The following is an 18348-nucleotide window of genomic DNA, read 5'->3' on the forward strand; positions in this document are numbered from 1 at the left end:
CGCAATTTTCTGGGACTTTGGGGGGAACGCTCAATTTCAGGCTTTCCTGTGAAATCCCCCGAAACCCAAATTACAGTGGTTCATAACTATACCTAAGTAGCACTTTAATATCTACTTATAAGTATGTTTATTCAGTACCTGTGTTAAAACTTGCAGCTGTTTAAAAAAAATGAAATGCATCAATTCTGGATGAATTAAGTCTATGGGTATATGCAAATTACTATAGCTATGTTTATTTGAAGGTCATTGTTTTCAAATTAGCTACTCGCTTCCATGTGCTCAGGGAGAGCAGGGTCTGACAGTAAGCAGGGGGAAAGGTGATGTAGAATGAAGAAGCTGGGGAGCAGAGGGCAAAGGAGCTACCTGATCTTCCAGATTTATTTTCCCTGCTATAGCAGCAGGAAAGGGACACATTTAAGACAGACTTCCAATAATTGGATTCTGTACTTGGGAAATTATAATAAGTTAAAAAAATTTCCATGTATAGAATCTAATTGTTGGGGGGGGGGGGTTACCTTGTATCAGGTATGTCTTATATTGAAGTAAATACTGTATTATGATTCTGCACATAGGTGCATTTCTTCTTGTTCTCCTGAACCATGGTAGCAATTGGACTAGTGGGACACCTGATTTCATTCAACATATTAATTTCTATGCTAACTGTGTTTTTGTTTTTTTCCTGCTTAGCTTTCTGCAGAGGACGGATTGTCAGAGTGCCCACCAGTCCCCTTATTCGAGTAGAGGGCACAGAGGTGGTGATTCCTTGCAGTGTTAGTGAGTATGATGGACCCACAGAACAGAACTTTGAGTGGGAGTTTTGGAAGGAAAGTAAATATGTGCGCATAGTGAGTACCTGGGACACCACGTTCACCTCTGAGGAGTACCAAAAACGGGTTGACAGCAAAGAGATCAAGCTGAGACGGAATACCAATGATGCCGTGGAACTTGTGATCAAAAACACTCAGCCAGCTGACAAAGGAGAATACAAGTGCACCACCCCCAGCACAGATGCTACTGTTCAGGGGAATTACTATGCTACAGTTGACCTGAAAGGTATTTCTGAAGGGTGAGGGGGATTCATAAGTGGTACCAAGTGGAAACATGTTGTTGGGTATTCCCATACCTTCTGTGCTTCTGTACAATACCAGGAATAGTCGTTGGCCCTGTTTTTGCCTAAATCCCTGTTACAGATTGTCTGTGACAGTTCTCTTCTCCAGATCCTTTCCTAAAGCTGCTTTTCAAAAAATATGCTGGTCAGTATATTAGTGGTAGTAGCAGAGGGAAATGAGGTAAGATGAAAGGGGTGTCATGTCATAAATTCTATCAAAATTTTATTTTTACCAGCTAGCACAAAAGAAAAAAAGCAGGAAAAGAAAAGTAGGGGCACTCAACTTCTGGCCTGTGAGTTGTATACGGCCCATGGAGGCATTGCATCTGGCCTGCAGGGCACTCCATGGGCTGGGAAATCTGGTGCTGGGGGAGCAGTGGTAAGTAATACTGCCACCCCTCAGGGCTGGATTGGGCTAGGCTGCACCCCCTTCTCTTCCTCAGCCTGTGGGGCTGGATTCAGGCTGGGTTGTGCCCCTCCTGCTCCTCTCAACTCCCCCCATACACACACATGGCTGGATCAAGGCAAAGCCATGCCCTGTTCCCCACCCTCTGTGGGCAGATCAGGGCTGGGCCACACTGCCTCCCCCAAACATGGCTGGATAGGGGTTGGGCTGCTCCCTGACCTCGCATGGGCAGATTGAGCCGTGCCTCACTGTCTTGCATGCTGTATCTGGCCTTTGGATGGACTGAGCACTGTCCATCTCATCCACAGTGAAAAAGGTTAGGCACCACTACTCTGAAGAATCTAATGTAAACCTCCTAGATGTTGAGGCAGGAAGGCTAAATTATAAGTAGGAGAAAGGGAATAAAAGGGAGAGGGTATGTTTACAGCTGAGAGTATCATCTAGGGGTTTTCAACTAAGGCAGTAGTAATCTTCCTCTTTCTGGAGAGCCTGATATCCTTCAGCAGCATGGTAGTAGGGAATCTTTTTTTTCTTAATGAATTTATAGCATTGTCTTGCACACTGAACACATCTACAAAAGACGCTAAGTGTGCAGTAGCCTTATAACACTGCACAGTAGTGTGCCAGGCAAAGCCCCTGGTAATACACTACTGTGCAGTAGTATTAGGCTACTGCCCAGTTAGCATCACTAAAAAACCAAGTGCTGGCACTACTGTGCCGTAGCTCAAATTACTGCTCATTGATTTAGTGCTTGATAATCCAAGTACTAAACTTAATGCACAGTAACTGTGGCGCATTAATGAATGTGTAGAACAGATGCTCCCACTGGTAGGCAAAATTTGGAAGTGAACCTATTGATTTTGATTTTGCCATCAGTGACAGAACTTGGGGATGGGGGTAGGCATCAGGCTGAGCACTTCAGTAGGGACTTGCTTTGATAAAATAATGGTGTTTGAATGATTTTGAGTGATTTTTGGGAAGAGATGATTAGCCAAAATGACATGTATAACAAATTTGGGGCTAGCCATTCAACTGTATTCCTGATCATCACCACTTTTTTTATTTTCTGGGGGAGCATGAGTTGGGAAGGGGGCTTTTTTAGTTGACTCATTTTTATTGTTTGGTGTGCTTATAATAATTTCTTCTTTGATTAGTGATTGCCGATGGCTTAAAAGTGAATCGCTGCAATACCCAGTCTTCAGCATCCCTCAGGCTGTCTGAGGGAGTCTCGTTTGAGTTGTGCTGTTCAGCTTCTACCCACACTTCAGAGCACACTCACCTACATGTTACCTGGCAAGTGAAGAGTGGCCCATCTTGGAGGGAAGTTCTTTCTCTGACGCACGAGGGCAAGTTCCATTCCAGCCCCGAGTATGGGGAGCGCTACCACAGTGGAGACGTACGCTTCGATGCAGCAACAAATGACACTTACTGGTTGTCGGTGTCTCAGGCAATGCCAGTGGATGAAGGTGCCTACAGGTGTCTAGTGAGTGAGTGGGTAACAGGGACAGATGGTTTGTGGCAGAAGATTCAGGAGAAGAGTGTGGAGACAGCAAGCGTGGTGATCCAACAGACAGGTGTGTTTCAGGGTGATGTGGGATGTATATGTTTTAAAACTGATCTTCCGCCCTTCCACATCTGGGTCATGTGAATTAGCAAGAGCAGAAGAAAGATAAAGGCTGGATAGTGTTTTAACCTGGCTGTCACCTGGGAAAGCCTCAACTGTGGTAGGAAATAATGTTGGTGGCTCTCTCCTTTCATAGGGACAGGTTCTATGCAACATGATGGAGAACAATAAATTGATATGTGATAATACATTTATTGATCTTTTTAAACGAGAGAGAAAATCTAAATCCAGATCACCTGAGGGCTGGTTTTAGTTCTGTCACACATCTCCAAAGAGTCATTTGTGTTCTGGTTTTGTATCCTACACCCAGACCTTCTTGGGTCTTTGCATTTTGTGTCTTCAAACGTACCCTTCCACATACTCATTTCCTGTCTCAGACTGCAGTGGATGTTGATCTGTACTGTTAAACAGCTGCCGCTTTCCACCCTAAAGGTAGTTGTGTATCAGTGGCAGGTGTGAAGTATTTCTCATTTATACTAAATATTAAAATGAATTAGTTAAACGAAATAAAGGCAACAATGATTTCCAAGTATGGTTTTATTTTTTCAGCTCTGCAGTGTTGATTTTGCTGCCTCAGCTTTCTTGGGGTACTTGTGGTACCATGTTGGCAGTGGTGTAGGGAAGCAGTTTTTCTGCTAAGTACTTACTGCACGCTTGACTAAGGAGCTGTAAATTGCATGTTTGGGAAACATATACTTGTAGTCCTGGACTCTGACTATCCAGATATCCTCAGCCCAGAGCTTTTATGAATAGATTTGCTAGTCCTGGCAAAGTGTGCAGCTGTGTGTGTGTAGCAGCCTGGATAATGCATCGTATCACTGAGTGGGTATAAAAGCAGACAAGATGGTCCCTTAGAAATGTGCGATTATGACATTATTTTAGGCAGTGTTCAGACAGTAAGGGCATCTGCCTTTTGAAATCCTTTATTCGCCACAGGGAGAACTCAGAACTGCTGTTTGGATAGCTAATTTGGATGCAATTTAGTGTCCTAGTACTGCTTAGTCTGTGAGATATGACAGAATCAGCCTGCCCCTTCTTCCCCAAGATAGCATGGATGCTAGACAGCACAGTTGGCACAAGTTCTCTACCGGGAGTACTGATCAGGGGCTGTAATTCTCCCTTTGTCAAGTTTTTAAGTTACTGGATAAGCTGAATTAGCAAGGTGGGGTTGAATCACTGGTTGGATAAAAGATGGAAATGGAAGGCACCAGAAACGGTGCTTGAGCAGGGACAGATTTTTTAAAAATAATTTTGGCCATCAAATTCAGCTCAGTCATTTGTAGACCTGCCTGTTCTGTTGGTAGCACAAGGGCCTCTCTTAACTTGTCTCAAGTGGAGTGGATCTTGTCCCACCTCTAAAATATTAGTGTTATAGCCTGTGTGTAATATGTGTACCCCCACGTAATGTGATCTGATAGCCAGGACTTGAGAGCAGTGTGTACTCGGACCTGTAGTCTGCATAAGCTGCACCTTCACATAAAAGGCAAGGGTGAGCATAGCATGTTCTGGGGAATGTTTTGGCCACCTTGGATTTAAAAGCTGTTGTGTTCTTTTTATGTAAAATAAGAGTTTTATGCCCCCGTCCTCCTACATTAGATGATCCAGTACCATTTTGGGTGCATACAAATTAGCTGTATGACTGCCTGAACTTCCTGCTATTTCCTTTGCCCCCCCCACATTGCTCCCATCCCTTCTATTAGCTGTTATCTAAGATCCTGGAAAAGATCCTAAGATTTCTAGATGAGAGATTGTCTCTTCCTGTGTGTTTGCATGATGTAATGGGTTTATAATCCCATTGGAGTCTTCAGGCACTTCTGCAATAATAATAGTTTAAAAAGAGCTTTAAGGAGAGAATGTGTATGGGTGAAATCCTTACAAAAATTTCTGCTTTATTAGATATCTAGTATTTCTTGTGTTTAACAGATGCTTGTTTCTTGGAAAACCTATTATGCTTCTCTCGTTATTGAGTCCTAATCTTGCGTTTGATATTAGTATATTACATTATGAATTGAGAGGCTTAGTCAATTTTCACGTCACAATTATAATGCAGAGAGGGGGGAACAAACCGTCTGCTTGCCTGTCAAAATTATTACTTGGGGCATGCAGGTGATGGGAGCTTGACAAGTGTGTGCTGTTGTGTGACCAAGTGAGCTTACTGACTTTTTTGTGCTGTCAGAAGCAGTGTTAGACTGGAAGAGGGGCAAGCCTTGGTCTTAAAGACAGCAGCTTTAATAATTTAAGGAGTGATTGATTCTTAAATTTAGAGAGCATCTTTCATTACAAAAAATCACAAAGTGCTTTACAAACAGTGCGTAAGTGCTGCAGTGTGCATACATGGAAATCACTTCATCTGTCATTTAAATGTAGCTTCCTGTTAAGGGGGGAACTTGGCCACTGATTCCATCAGGGGAACACTGGTGCTAGTTTAGCAAAATCAGCAGACTTCACTCAGGATTAGAGCACTACATATTTTACAAACAAAAGGCATTACAGCCCCTACCCAAAGAGCTCATAGGCTTGTGCTTGGACAGTATGCAGTAGGTGAATAGACTTAAATTGCTATGAGACAAAAGGGGACAAGATAAGATACCACTTGAATCTTGTGCCAGGAGGTTAAAAATAGCATGTGTTAAACTCACCTCTTCACTTCTTACTTTCCATCTCCTTTTTCTAAAACACTGCCAGTTATTTTGGATCTCAAAGGCCTCTTTTTTTTTTTTTAACGTGATAGCATGTGTTATAGGGATTGAATACAGTCACTGGCCAGGAGAGGAGTCTGATAATATGCCTAAGCTACTGTTGTAGCGATGTAAAGTCTTCAAGCATGTATTGGATACTGTTAAAATTAGAGCAGTAGCCGTGTAGCTTTGCTTTCTGTTAACTTCTGTTTCTAATCTTGGTAATGGTGTTGAGGTAGGTCAGGAATTCAGGACTTAGCCAAGGCTGTTTATATGAAGACAGCTACACTAGGAGGAATATGACTTCCATCAGGGGAACACAAAACAGAAGTGACTGACTGGTGCTCTGATATAAACAGGTGCAGCACCTATTGACTCCAGTGGAGACTGACTTGTGTGACTTTAGTTGCATTATAAGCCTGGGAAATTTACCCTTACTTCTGGGAAAGTAGATGCAAGGACTTTGACTGGCTCAACCTCACCCAGGCAGTCTCTGGCATAGCTGGGAATAAAATATTAAAGTCCCTATAAATTTGTCATTAATCAAGCAGTTTGTAGGAATTTATATACTTTTAGATTTGGAGAAGATACTAGATCTTTCACAAGTCTGTCAAAAACTAACACCTTGTGGGGGTGTTTCTCTTGATTTAGCTCTAGATGTGGTCCTCATCACAAACAACGTATCTGTAACTGAAAGAGACTCTCTGGACCTCACCTGCAACATCACAACAGACAGAAGTGGCATTTTCCAAGCAGAAGTCACATGGTATTTCAGTGAGTCGGCCAGCGGTACCTTTTCTGATGCCCAGGTTTTGCTGAGTTGGGACCGTGATTCTGTTGTCAGTGACTCTGCCTTTGTCAGCCTGAGTCGCATGGATGGAAATTCGTATCGCCTGTTGGTACATGATGTGGATGTGGAAAACTCTGGCTTCTACTTCTGCCAAGCCACTATCTGGGTGCCATTGCACAATAGGAGCTGGCACAAGGTGGCAGAAACAACATCAGCACCAGTCAACGTGGTCGTGACATCATTAGGTGAGTGCTTCTGTTGAAAAACTCTACAGATAAACCATTATTTTCCTTAGTTCAATTACAGCATTGTGTATGCAGGACAAAGACATTGCAAGGTCTCTTCTGGGTATTCCACTGTCTCAAAGGCCATCTTTGTGAGAGTCTTGAGCCATATACCTTTTGAAATATGGTTCACATTCATCCTTTTCAGTTTTGTTATTAATTATGTATTCTAGAATAAAGGCATGTGATAGACCTGCCAGGAGCTGAAAGGCCTTGTATTACAACCTACATAAATTGGTGAAAATTGGAGTTGCCACACACTGAATAGCTTGATAATGATCTGTGGGGTTCTTTAATTTTATTTATTTATTTTTTACTGTCCTATAACAAATTGCTGTGAAAGTGTGGCGTAGTAACCCAGACCCAGCAAGTGCTTCCATGTTAAGGGAGATGGCTAATAATATAGATGTACCAAGATTACTGTTCTCCGTTTGCTACCTTTTTATAAAACTCTTTAAAGAGCACGTTGTTCTAAGGTACCCCAATGATGATACAAAGGAGTTTATGCTTGTTTGCACGTTTACAGTTGGTACTAAGCCACATTATTGCATAGCTGATGTTTGTTCTCGTGGGCAGGATTTTGTTGTAAAATCAAACTGGAGATGGAAAGGATGTAGTGGGCTCCAGGACCTCACTTTATGTACAAAGGCAGGTTAGTAGTGCTCTTCTTCCCCCAAGGACTGAATCTGTGTTTAGACTCATAACCTGCTGTCTTATGCAACACCAGATACTGACTTTACCAGCTTTTGCTTTGTTACCATGGCTAAACTCTTTAGCTCTGGAGAGTCTGTCTTTACGCAGATATCCTGAGAAGTCAACAGTTCTTCAGGAGTGATATCAGAAATGAAACCCAAGCAAAATTTCTAAAACCCTCCCCCCCCTCCCCGTATTTTCCAGTTTGTTATGACATATCACAGCTATCTCAAAGAATAATAATAATAATAAAGTAATTGATTTCAACCATTGCAAACCTGATGGCTTCTAACTGTATTTCGGACAGAGTCAAGAGGCACTTCTAGCTCACCCCTGCTAAAATCTACACGTCAGTGACTATTTTAGAGCCATGAGTGAGCTTGGTACCAGTTACAGATGTGAACCATACCTCAGTCCTGGCTTAGTCCATGCTGTTCCCGTTTAGTGTCTCTTGTAATCGGAGAATAACAACAATGCCTGGTCAGTGGTGGTAGTCTTGAGGTGGGGGAGGAAGGAAGAAAGAGACAGATCAAGAAACCTAGATTAGGTTCTGAACCCAGGTTTAGAAGTAAAATGCCAAGTTACAGTGCTGATAGTCTTACTGAGATTCTGGTAGTTACCCTTCTTGCTTTCCATATACCTGCACTTTTGGGGCAATAGGCACTTCTGTCTCTCTGTCCAAATCTTTAGCGTTTTAAACCCTGGGCTGACTTCCTGTCCCTGGGGCAGTGGGCTGGACTTGATGATCTTCAGGGTCCCTTCCAGCCCTAAAATCCATGAAATCAATGAAAATGGTCCCCATGTGCCTTGGAGACATGGTTGTATGTGCTAACCTGCTGTGTTCTGTTTCTTCCTTTAAAACAATCTTTTGGTTATAACAATCACCTGGTCAAAACCTAATTCAACATCTTTACTTTGTACTGAAGCATCCTGTAGGCTGCTTGGAAGTTTGGTCCTTTTTTCACCAAACAGTAATTTATTTTGGGTCAAGAGCAATAAAAACAACTCTTCAAGCAGGATTGCATTGCTTGGGGACAGAGGGACTGGAAGAAGAATGTTTCTTAGCATATGAGGTTCTAAAAACTGCATCCTGGATTCTCCTTCCTCCATGCTTGAAGCTGAGCTGGCGGGGTATTAAGTCATTTAACTGTCAGCGAGGCTGTTTGTTGACAGGTGACAGAGTGGAAGAATGAGGTTTATCCAGCCAGGCCTTTATTCTTTCTAAATCCTCTGCTTGTGAGCATCAGTCAGCATGAAGCGCCTAGCTGGAGTGGTGCTGTCAAAGCCAAAAACTCTTTCTCCCTAGCAAGCCTTCTCTTTACAAAAATAAATAAATACATACAATAAAATAAAGCTAAAGTGATTAACTGAAGTTCAGTTTTTCATCCCTTTCCTTGTCCTGTTCCTGGCCTGAAAAAAACTTCAGCCTTTATGTTCACTCACATTGGTACTGAGTTGATGATAATGCTCTCACAATACAGTACCTATAGACCCCTTAACCTCTGTTGCTTTGCAGGAGGTGGGAACACTGCACTACCTATTGGAGTGACATCCTGTGGCATTATGGCCTGAGGACTGCTATCATCAGTGAAGGGGATATGAAGGACAGTCTAGCTGTCTAGGATCAGAGAGGATTTAGTTCCCAGAAGGAAGAGGTGTCAGTGGTTGTGGTTGCTGTCATTTACCAATGATCCTGTTATAGTGAAGGATCTTGTGGATATTTTTTAAGGTCTGGCTGATGTTCAGAATCAATGGAGATGTCTTAGAGTTGCTGTTACTAGAAGCTGTGGGAGCACTAATATTGGCTGGTTACGAACATTTTTAGCTCTTATCTAAGTCAGCTAAGAAGTTGTTATTTAAATAATGTCTGGTCTCTGTTAGTGGCCCCCATGGTTGGCTGTAGTAAAGATGCTGCATCAAAAATAGCAACTGTTGAAGGTTTCTCTAAAATTGCCTGACCAGATGCAGGCCAAGTACTTTTTAAGTGGTACCACTGCTATCAAATATACCCTAAGACTGCTAACACCTGCACACAAAAGGGTCTAAGGCAGTGATTCTCAACCAGGGTTGAGAACCGCTAGTCTAAGGGTTATCTCACAGTAGATTTGTTAAGGTTGTTTTTGTATCATGCTTCAGAGGTAGGTACATTTTAGCCTTTATTTCTTTCTCTGTCCTAATTGCAGTTACAATGACTGTTTGCTAAAGGAAAGAAAAATATCAGCTACAAGGGGAAGCGAAGAATAAAATTTATAACACACACAATCGTGGTGGAAGTATTAGTCATAAAGCAAGGCTAGCCTGTAAAAGGCAATGCAGGAAAAATCATTTTATTACTGGCAAATGAGCACTCATTTCCTTTGTCAGAATTTGCTGCTAATAGCGTCTTACAGTAATCTCTTTATTTTGCTGTCTCTCTGTTCCGCTAGAGAATAAGGTCGTATAACTGCTCTATACTTTCCAGGATTAAGACAACTGGCCATTTCAGCCTTAAATACAGGTGCTCAGTTTTTAACCTCTGAACTTAGGCACTCATTTCCTCTGACATTTTGTGACCTGTATGAGGTTGTAGTCACTTTCCAGTTAAAACTCCAAGTTGCTTTTCTTACCCGTGTCATTGGTGTTTGTCAGCCAGCTGAAGATGTTCTGGTGCCTGCGGGACTTAATATTGCAATTGTGTAGGCATTGTCCAGTGCCAAGGCAGGAGATACTTTTAGTACCTCTTGTTGGAAGATGCCCTCTCTGGTGGTCATGTATATGGTACTCTACAAGGGATAGGATTGATAGTATCACTTCTGGCAGTGAAAATGGTCTTTTTATCCTGGAGGCATGGGGTATCTTGAACCAGTTTCTCTGAAACACCATGATGACAAGCTCTTACATTTTACATATTAGCCTGAACTTTGGGGGAAAGTGTAAAAGGTTATCAAAATCTGGGGTGCTGTAGACAGAACATAGAAGCAAATAGTAATATTTCTTAGGTTCTGCATGTTCAGATGTTTTGGACCTGGTTTTCCGGAAGAGCTGGGCTCTGATTGTTCTAGCTCAAGTATATGTGAACTAAAAATCAAGGCCAGCATGCAGGTTAGATACCTAAAATGAAAGGTGGCTGTTGGAAAATGTTGGCTTATGTTTCTGGTCCTTTACTTTTTATAAGTAAGACATTATATTCTGGTCCTTTGTATTTATCTCAGGTGCTGTTATGTGTAGGGATTGCCATCACTAATTATCTTAAATGCACTTGCATAGTTACTCTGCATTCTCTTGCTTTGTTGACCCTAGCCTTACACATTTGGCTTTCTTCCCATTTTCTCCATTCATCTATAGACCCTGACTACCAGGTACTTCTGAATGCTTCTAAAGCACCTAAGTTCTCAGATGATCCCACAGAACTGGAGTGCAGGATTATGAATGCACAGAACACAGAAGAAGGAAACATACGTTTTACAGTCTCTTGGTACTACAGGCCATATATACGTAGTGATGATGTGGTGACAGATGAACTACTTGGTACTATGGATGCAGACTGGATGCTACTGGTTGGGGACAGGAGCAGACAACGGGCAGAGAATGGAGAAATTATTTTCTCTAAACAAGCTGTGGACACCTTCAGTTTACGAATCCAATGGACATCTGAAACAGACCGAGGGGATTATTACTGTGTCATCTCTGCCTGGATCAGGCATCGCAACAACAGCTGGGTAAAAAGCAAAGATGTACCTTCCGCACTTGTCAGCATTTTCTGGGCTACACAAGGTAGGGGCTTTAAACTTACTGATCTAAATACCGAGATACTGACAGCTGATGGTTTCATAGTTTTTCTCGTATTGTAACACCCACCTGCCAGAAGTAGGCAAATGAACTTTGGAAATGTACAGAAATAGATGATTGTAATAATACGGATTTCTTTACCTGTCACAGAAGTGCAACCATGTCTGGGGTAGTAGGGAACGCATCCATGTGTGACAACAAATACTGTGAAGCAGTTTTGGAAAGGAAGTGAAGAGTAACAATGTTTCCATCAAACTGCAGTGGGAATTTGGGGAGGGAAAAGATCACTTCCTGAGTTGGAATCTGGCCAGGCCACTGCAACTGTTACCCATTCTATTGAGAATGGCCCTAGGATGTGAACCACACAGAGCTAGAATTTGCTGCCTCTTCAGGATTTCTCAGGATGCATCTTATTGCCAGCAACTGGGACATTCACTCTGGCTCTGCATTACCTTTAGCAAGGAACCAGTACTTGCTGCTTTGGCACATATTTAACCTTGCTCCCTACTTGAAAACTTACAAACCTGTGAGCACTTTTTTCCCTCCCACCTTTTATCAGCAACAGCTGCTTTTTGATGGGATCATCATGGGAAACATGCAGGCATGTAAGGAATTGGCTAGTGAAAAAGTAAGGATAAATGAGAGAGTTGATTTACTGGAAAGAGGGTGGATGGGTAAAAGGCACATCTTTAGCTGGAGCTGAAAGGGTTACCCAAGCTATTTCTGAACACTTGTTCAGGCTTATTATGTTTTAGCTAGGCAGTTTTAGTTGGCTCCAAAGTATGTCTAAAGAATAGCAGCAGTGTTCCTGCCTGGAGGTAGGGTCATGCAGTCTGCTGTGCCGGGAGCTGGGGAGTAGATTATAGCGTCGCGTTCAGGCAAGGTACTTCGTGAAAATGACTTTCTGTTCTATCGTGTGCATCTCCTGGGACAGCTTGGCCAGTCCATGGTGGAGAGGGCTAGACTGTTTAAACAGTGTTTCATATCTAGATAGCCTGAACCAGTCCAGAACTGTTTGGGGCCTCTTTACACATACTGCAGGGTAGAGGAGGGGGGAGGCACTTTAATTAGAGCTGCTCTAAGAGCTGCTCCAATTACAGTGCCCAGAGTGTCACATTTATTCAGCATCTTCAAAATGGTGGCAGGGGTGCTTTAACTAAAGCTCGTCCGATGAGCTTTAGTTAAATTCCCCCCGCTGCCATTTTAAAGTGTGGGGTTGCTGAGTACATGACTGGGAGGCTGCTGGAGCATGCTTATTAGCATACTCCAGTGACTTAATTAATCAAGTCTGTTCCAGCACGTGCTAATTAGCATGTTGGAGGAGATGTCTGGAACATGTATAGGTGCCCTTTAGAGTAGAGGGATACCAGAGTGAGCAGGAGAATCCCAGTAGAGGCTTGTTTCAGGAAGATAGAGGAGCGGTGGGGAACACAAATTCTGCAAACAAATGTTGCCTTTGTGCCCTAGCAAATGCATGTCCTTTTTCACACCATAAATACCCTAGTTTGCAAGTGCAATGATTCCCATGCATAGTTTGTGCTGCCTTTTCCACAGCCAGTATTTGTTTAATTATGGCAGGAGTGTGTGGGCAGCGTGGGGCTGTTCATGGTTTCCAGCTGCCCCAAACAGGTGCTTCCTGAGGTTTCAGGGGCGTGATCCTGTATGCCCCAGGAATCCTGCAGGGGGATTCCCAGACTGTGCACTTTTTGTTGCCATGCCCTGGGAATCCACATATCACCCTGCTGTAGCACAGCTAAGGATGTGCGTCTGCAAGTGGGGGTATCTCTGTGGGGGTCCCCCACTGCCAGACATGCTCCCTAAGTCAGGGCACATCAGGGGCCCATGCCTTAATGTTTGCAGACCCCAAGCAAGCAGATCAGCTGTGCCAGGACACACCTGCCTCTTCTGACTATACCTCATGCCTCTTCTGAAGTTATTAAATGTGTTACTGCTCGCAGCATAGTGCTGGTGCTGGGGCAGAATTGGAGGGAAACCTCTGTTTTTGGACAAGGCTATTGTTTAGAGAAGGCTTTATGGGTGGGCAGTTGCCCAGGATGCCATGGTCAGGGGGTTGCCAAACACACATACAGACACACATGCGAGCAGCCCCATGCTTGCAGCAGCGTTCTCTTCCTTCCCTGCCCTGGCCAATCCCCACCTCAGCCCAGCCTGCTCCTCTGCCTCTAGCTGCTGCTTAGGAGGATCAAGGCCAGGCAGTGTCATTGGATGGCGCCTGCTCCAGTTCACCTGCCTTGTTCCCATGCAGCAGCAACAGAGTTTGCCCCCCGTTGCCTGCCTGGCGCGCTATACACCACGCTGCTCCATCTCCCTGCTGGACTGCGTGCCCTGCACCCCTGCCTGTCTGCTTGTGCCTGCAGGAGTGCTGCTGACTTGTGTGGAGGTGGGGCAGGGAATGCAAGTTCTCCCAAGGCACCATTTTCTGTAAGGCTGGCTCTCCTGGCATTCAGCTACATCTTACTAAAAGGAAACAACTTGTTGCATTCATAGCTTGGCTAGCAAGCGGAGGTAGTCAGACTACAAAGGTCCTGCCGTGAAGTGTAAATACTACGTGAAGAGATCAGGGCCTTCTGTTTTGGCTTGTATTGTACATGGACTCACTCATTTGTACATTAATGTGAGGCATTTTATCCACCTTTGTTCATCCTGCTGAAACCATCGAAGTCCAAATGTTTTTTCTGCTTGCTCACCTTTGCACATGCTATCTGTCTTTAGCATATATTGCAGGCTGGTGAATGACAGTCTGGGGTGGGAAGGAATGAAACTTTTTTTTCCTTTTTTGTTGCTGAATAAAACTTTCACCTAAACCAAAACAAAATCCCCTCCCCCCATCAGCTTTTACATTTATACCTTAGATTACTTTTAAACCAAAAGGTTTTTGACCATATACATTGCTAATCTATTTGCTGCTAGCATATAAAACACCATTGTCTACTTGTTGGAGTATGCTACACTGGCTTGGTTTTCATGGGGTGATCAACAGTGGTTGAATTTGGGATGGAAGCAGCGCTTGGGAATGTTCAAATAAATGAAGGTGGTTTTTTCTTAAAACAGTATTAAGTCTTTAAGCCTCCATACAACAGGGTTTTGTAAACCTTCATATTCTGTGCAAAATCTAAGTAGTTGATTTTTAGATGCCAAGTTCAAAGTTCCATGTGTCTGTTACCCTGGGCTCAATTGGAGGAACAGGCAGCATTGTTACTCAGAAATTAGTGACAATGGAAGCTTAACCCTGTTGCAGCTTCTTGACCATTGCTCATATATGATAATTAGTCTTCACTTGGAGCAGTGGGGCCCAACCAAAGTGCCTCGGTGATTCCCTTCCCGTGTTTAGTCGTCTTCTCTGTTTTTTTTGCTCCCTGCTCAATCTGTTGCTCTGCTTTCTGCTCCGTTTCCAATCAGCCACTGTTCTTTCTGCTCCCTTCCTGATTTGCCATGCGCCCCACACACAAGTTGCCTGTGTCACTTATGGCATGCACATTATGAACTGGCCACCCATGATTTGGAGACTGTGCTATGTTAATTCTAGATCTGGGGTGTTGATTTGGAGATTATCCTTCACAATGCCTATACTGCAGTCAGAAGTATGACAGCAGCAAATGTATGAGAACCAGCTTTAATCTAGTTAGCTAGGTTACCGGTCAGTGAAGCTGTAGTGTCCCAGGCTTCACTGCAGCCTGAAGAAGCAGCCTTGAGACCCTGGCTTCTTTTGGAAACTAAAATTGTGCTGAAGACTGATTTCCCCCTCCCCCCCCCTGCTTCTAGTATCTGAACTAGCTAGATTGCAGTTGCAGTCTAGTGCATTTATATTGTAAACACCATCAGATCATATTCCTTCAGCATTTGCAGTGCTCCTGTGCTTACGGTGTATGGATTGTCATGGGGGCATCACAAACAGTGAAGTGATGTAGATGTTTTATGGGTAACTTTTCAGTGCCAGTTCCTCCTGACTGGCCACAATTATCCTGTTTTTAAAAAATTGAGAGAGAGACTTTTTGACTTTTTAAAACATTTATTATAAAAATATTAAAAACAAGTGGTGAAAGTAGAAAGGTGCATGGCCTTCCCAAGGGCTGAGCATAAAACATTTGTCAGCGACAGAAAACATCCTTTTACCAAAGATTGAAACCCCTCTTCCTCCATGCCCCTCTCGGGGTTACACACACAGGACTAGCTGTCCATGTTCCACCTTGCAGAAGATCCTCTTGATGGCCCAGCATGACACAACCTGGTCCACATCTTATCGCAGGATGAAGTGTCCAATTTCAAATGTGACACATGCCCAGATAAAGAAGCTTAAGTGTTGTTCATGAGCTGGTTTCTCTGGATTTTCAGAGTCTCCATCTTGGCTTGGCCCAACAGGAAATTTGCCAGACAGATCATGCTCCCCTTAGCTGCTTGGTATGGGATAGAGAAGATACACACAGTCTCAGAGAAGTCTGAGTCCAGCATGCCAAAGAGGGTGCTTGCTGAGGGCAACAAAGAGCAGCTGCAGCTAGAGGCAATTCAGGAAGGAATGGAAGAGAGTCTCTCCTACCTCCTCCTTGCTGAAAGGACAGGCTGGTGACATTGAGGGGTCTAAATGGCAGACAAAGGTGCCCATAGCCAGGGCCCCAGGAAGCAGCCACTTCTGGAAGTTGCCAGTTCTCTGGCATTGGGTAGGTTGCACAGGGTGTGCCAGGCCAGGTGGGTTTGCTCTGGTATTGCTGCTACAAGGTGCCAGTTCCAAGTCCTGTCAGGGCAGGTGATGAGGATGTGGGCATGACAAGACTGCCCATGTGTACAATGTCTTCTTCAACAGGATCTCAAGCAGATCCTACCACAGAGAGAGAGACAGAGAAGAGATCCTGCTTTTAGAGACTTTTCTTGCTTTGCAATCTGCAGCGATCTTTCTTTAACAACTCCCATTCTAGCTGCATCTTTATTTATTTTGAACTGATGATCCTGTTTGAAAACACTTGCAGTCATTACCCAAGAAATGTATTCTGCACTTATTGCTAAGGTCTTGAAAGGAGTGTACGTTTAGCAGCAAATGCAATTGAAAAAGAATACTGGGGTATTTAAACTCTAAACAGCCAGTGACAAGAGTAAGTAAGTGTAACAAAGACCCAGCACAATTTTTCACTTCAGCCTAATGAGAAAACTGAGTAGGATTTCTGTTGCCTCTAGCATCAGTCTGTTTTCTTTATAGCCAATCTGGAAGTTATTCTAGTGGGAGTAGTTTCCGTATAATATTTCCCCCTCTGCCAACGTAAACTGCACCAGCTGTGCCCTTTGTATGTGGAACCACTGGATTGGATTGTGTTACATTTTTTTTTAGCCATTTCATGAACAGAAGTTACAGACTGTGTGTTAGCATTAGTTTGGGCTGTGGCAGCAGGAGGAAAGAAGGAACTGGGCGTTGTTCAGTAAACCCTTTCCCACTTCCTTTGCATGTCCCAGAAGAGATCCAGCCATGTTTTGTGGCAGAGAACTCCTTTGTTTGACTACTCTGGCACATCTTTCTTTAAAGGTTGACAAGTTATTAAGCAAGGGAGTATCTAGGAAGTGACATTTGTTAGCGGTTCTCAATTTTTTTAGACTCAAGTCACCCCTCAGAAAATGCCAGGTCTTTGTTTCCCCTCGTTTTTTGACTATGGGGAAAAAAAACCCAAAGCATTTTTTTTTTCTTGTTCCAAAGAACTAGGAAAGACCTCAACAGGTCAGAATGGCTTAAGCACTATGGATTCCTGTCTGCTATCTCTCAGTTCATCTTGTGAATCATGTTTGCACACCTAATGGGGCTAACATTATGTGGCATCCTGCAGAAGTTTTCAAGGCATCCCAGGGTACTGCAGCACCCTGGTTAAGAATCACTGACTTAAAGATCACCAGCCCTTGAATGAAGTTAAATGCCCAGTACTTGTTTTTCCCCTGTAATAGCACCATACTTCCACACTTGCCTTCTGCTATTTTCTGGACAACTAAGACAATTTGGGGATTCAGTAGGATTAATAGATCAATATCCTTAAACAGTATGACTACCTTTTTAGGGCAGATCGTACCACTGTCTTTTCAGGCAGCTTTCCTCTTATTAGCAGTATGACTCTTGTCTTGCATGGACTAAGCCAGAGCCGATTAACACTGATTCAAGGTTTATTTCCCCTCAGGCAGATTCAAGAAAAATGTGGTTTATCATCTGGGTGCAATGAAAAGGAGGAAGTGTGCTGAATGGTGTCCACTTGCAACTGTAACTCTTTGCTTTTGTGTGTATGTGTGTACATTATGTTGCCATCCCTAATTGCTTAATCACAAAATAGAGTTTTCAAATTAATAAAAACATGAATCCATTTTTTCCTACAAGAAACTTACTCATTTGTATCATTTTGCTATAGTCTGTACACTGCTGAATGCAAGCTTGTATTGCTTCTGTTTAATAATTTATTTTTCTAGCCATTCTCCTTATACAGCATACTACAGATTAAGTGTGTGTATAAGTGTGTGTGTGTGTATACATACGTACATATATATATACTCTGTGTGTGTGTGTGTATATCTATATATATCTATACATATATATAATGGTATCGTACAATGTATATAGTAAAAATGTTCCGACATAGTCCCGTACAAAATTGTTTGAAATTGAAAGTGTATAAATATTTTAAGTGTATGTAGACTGCCAAAAATATTGCCATAAAAAAGATGACTTTTAGAGATAAAGATAGAATTCTACATTTACCCAGAGTTGCACTTAAAAAATCAGCTACAATCTTAATTCTGGCCCAGCTGAGGTAACATATACCAACATTCACATTGTGTGGATTTGACAGGGAGTATTGAGTGCCATGGCAAGGAGCTTGCTATAAAGAACCTGAATTGAACAGAACACTCCATTACTGTAACCGGTCCTCAGGAGAGGCTGTAACAGCTGCAGAAAGAACTGGTTTTGAATTACTGCAAAATGCTCTGCCTTCTACACTTACTGTCTATACGTACA

The 18348-nt window shown here is 43.0% G+C and overlaps 1 protein-coding gene across 1 annotated transcript in view; it reads left to right on the plus strand.

Annotated features, from left to right (window-relative positions):
* Positions 1-599: 599 nt before the first annotated feature.
* PTGFRN (prostaglandin F2 receptor inhibitor) overlaps positions 600-18348 on the plus strand; it is a 56500-nt gene continuing 38751 nt past the window's right edge. Inside the window, exons 1-4 of the mRNA XM_019557100.1 lie at positions 600-1053; positions 2669-3088; positions 6468-6851; positions 10908-11336. Coding sequence (XP_019412645.1) covers positions 600-1053; positions 2669-3088; positions 6468-6851; positions 10908-11336 — 1687 coding nt within the window. The remainder of the gene's footprint in view (positions 1054-2668; positions 3089-6467; positions 6852-10907; positions 11337-18348) is intronic.

Source organism: Crocodylus porosus, unplaced genomic scaffold (assembly GCF_001723895.1).
Source record: "Crocodylus porosus isolate Cpor-Errol unplaced genomic scaffold, CroPor_comp1, whole genome shotgun sequence".
Classification (NCBI taxonomy): Eukaryota; Metazoa; Chordata; order Crocodylia; family Crocodylidae; genus Crocodylus; species Crocodylus porosus.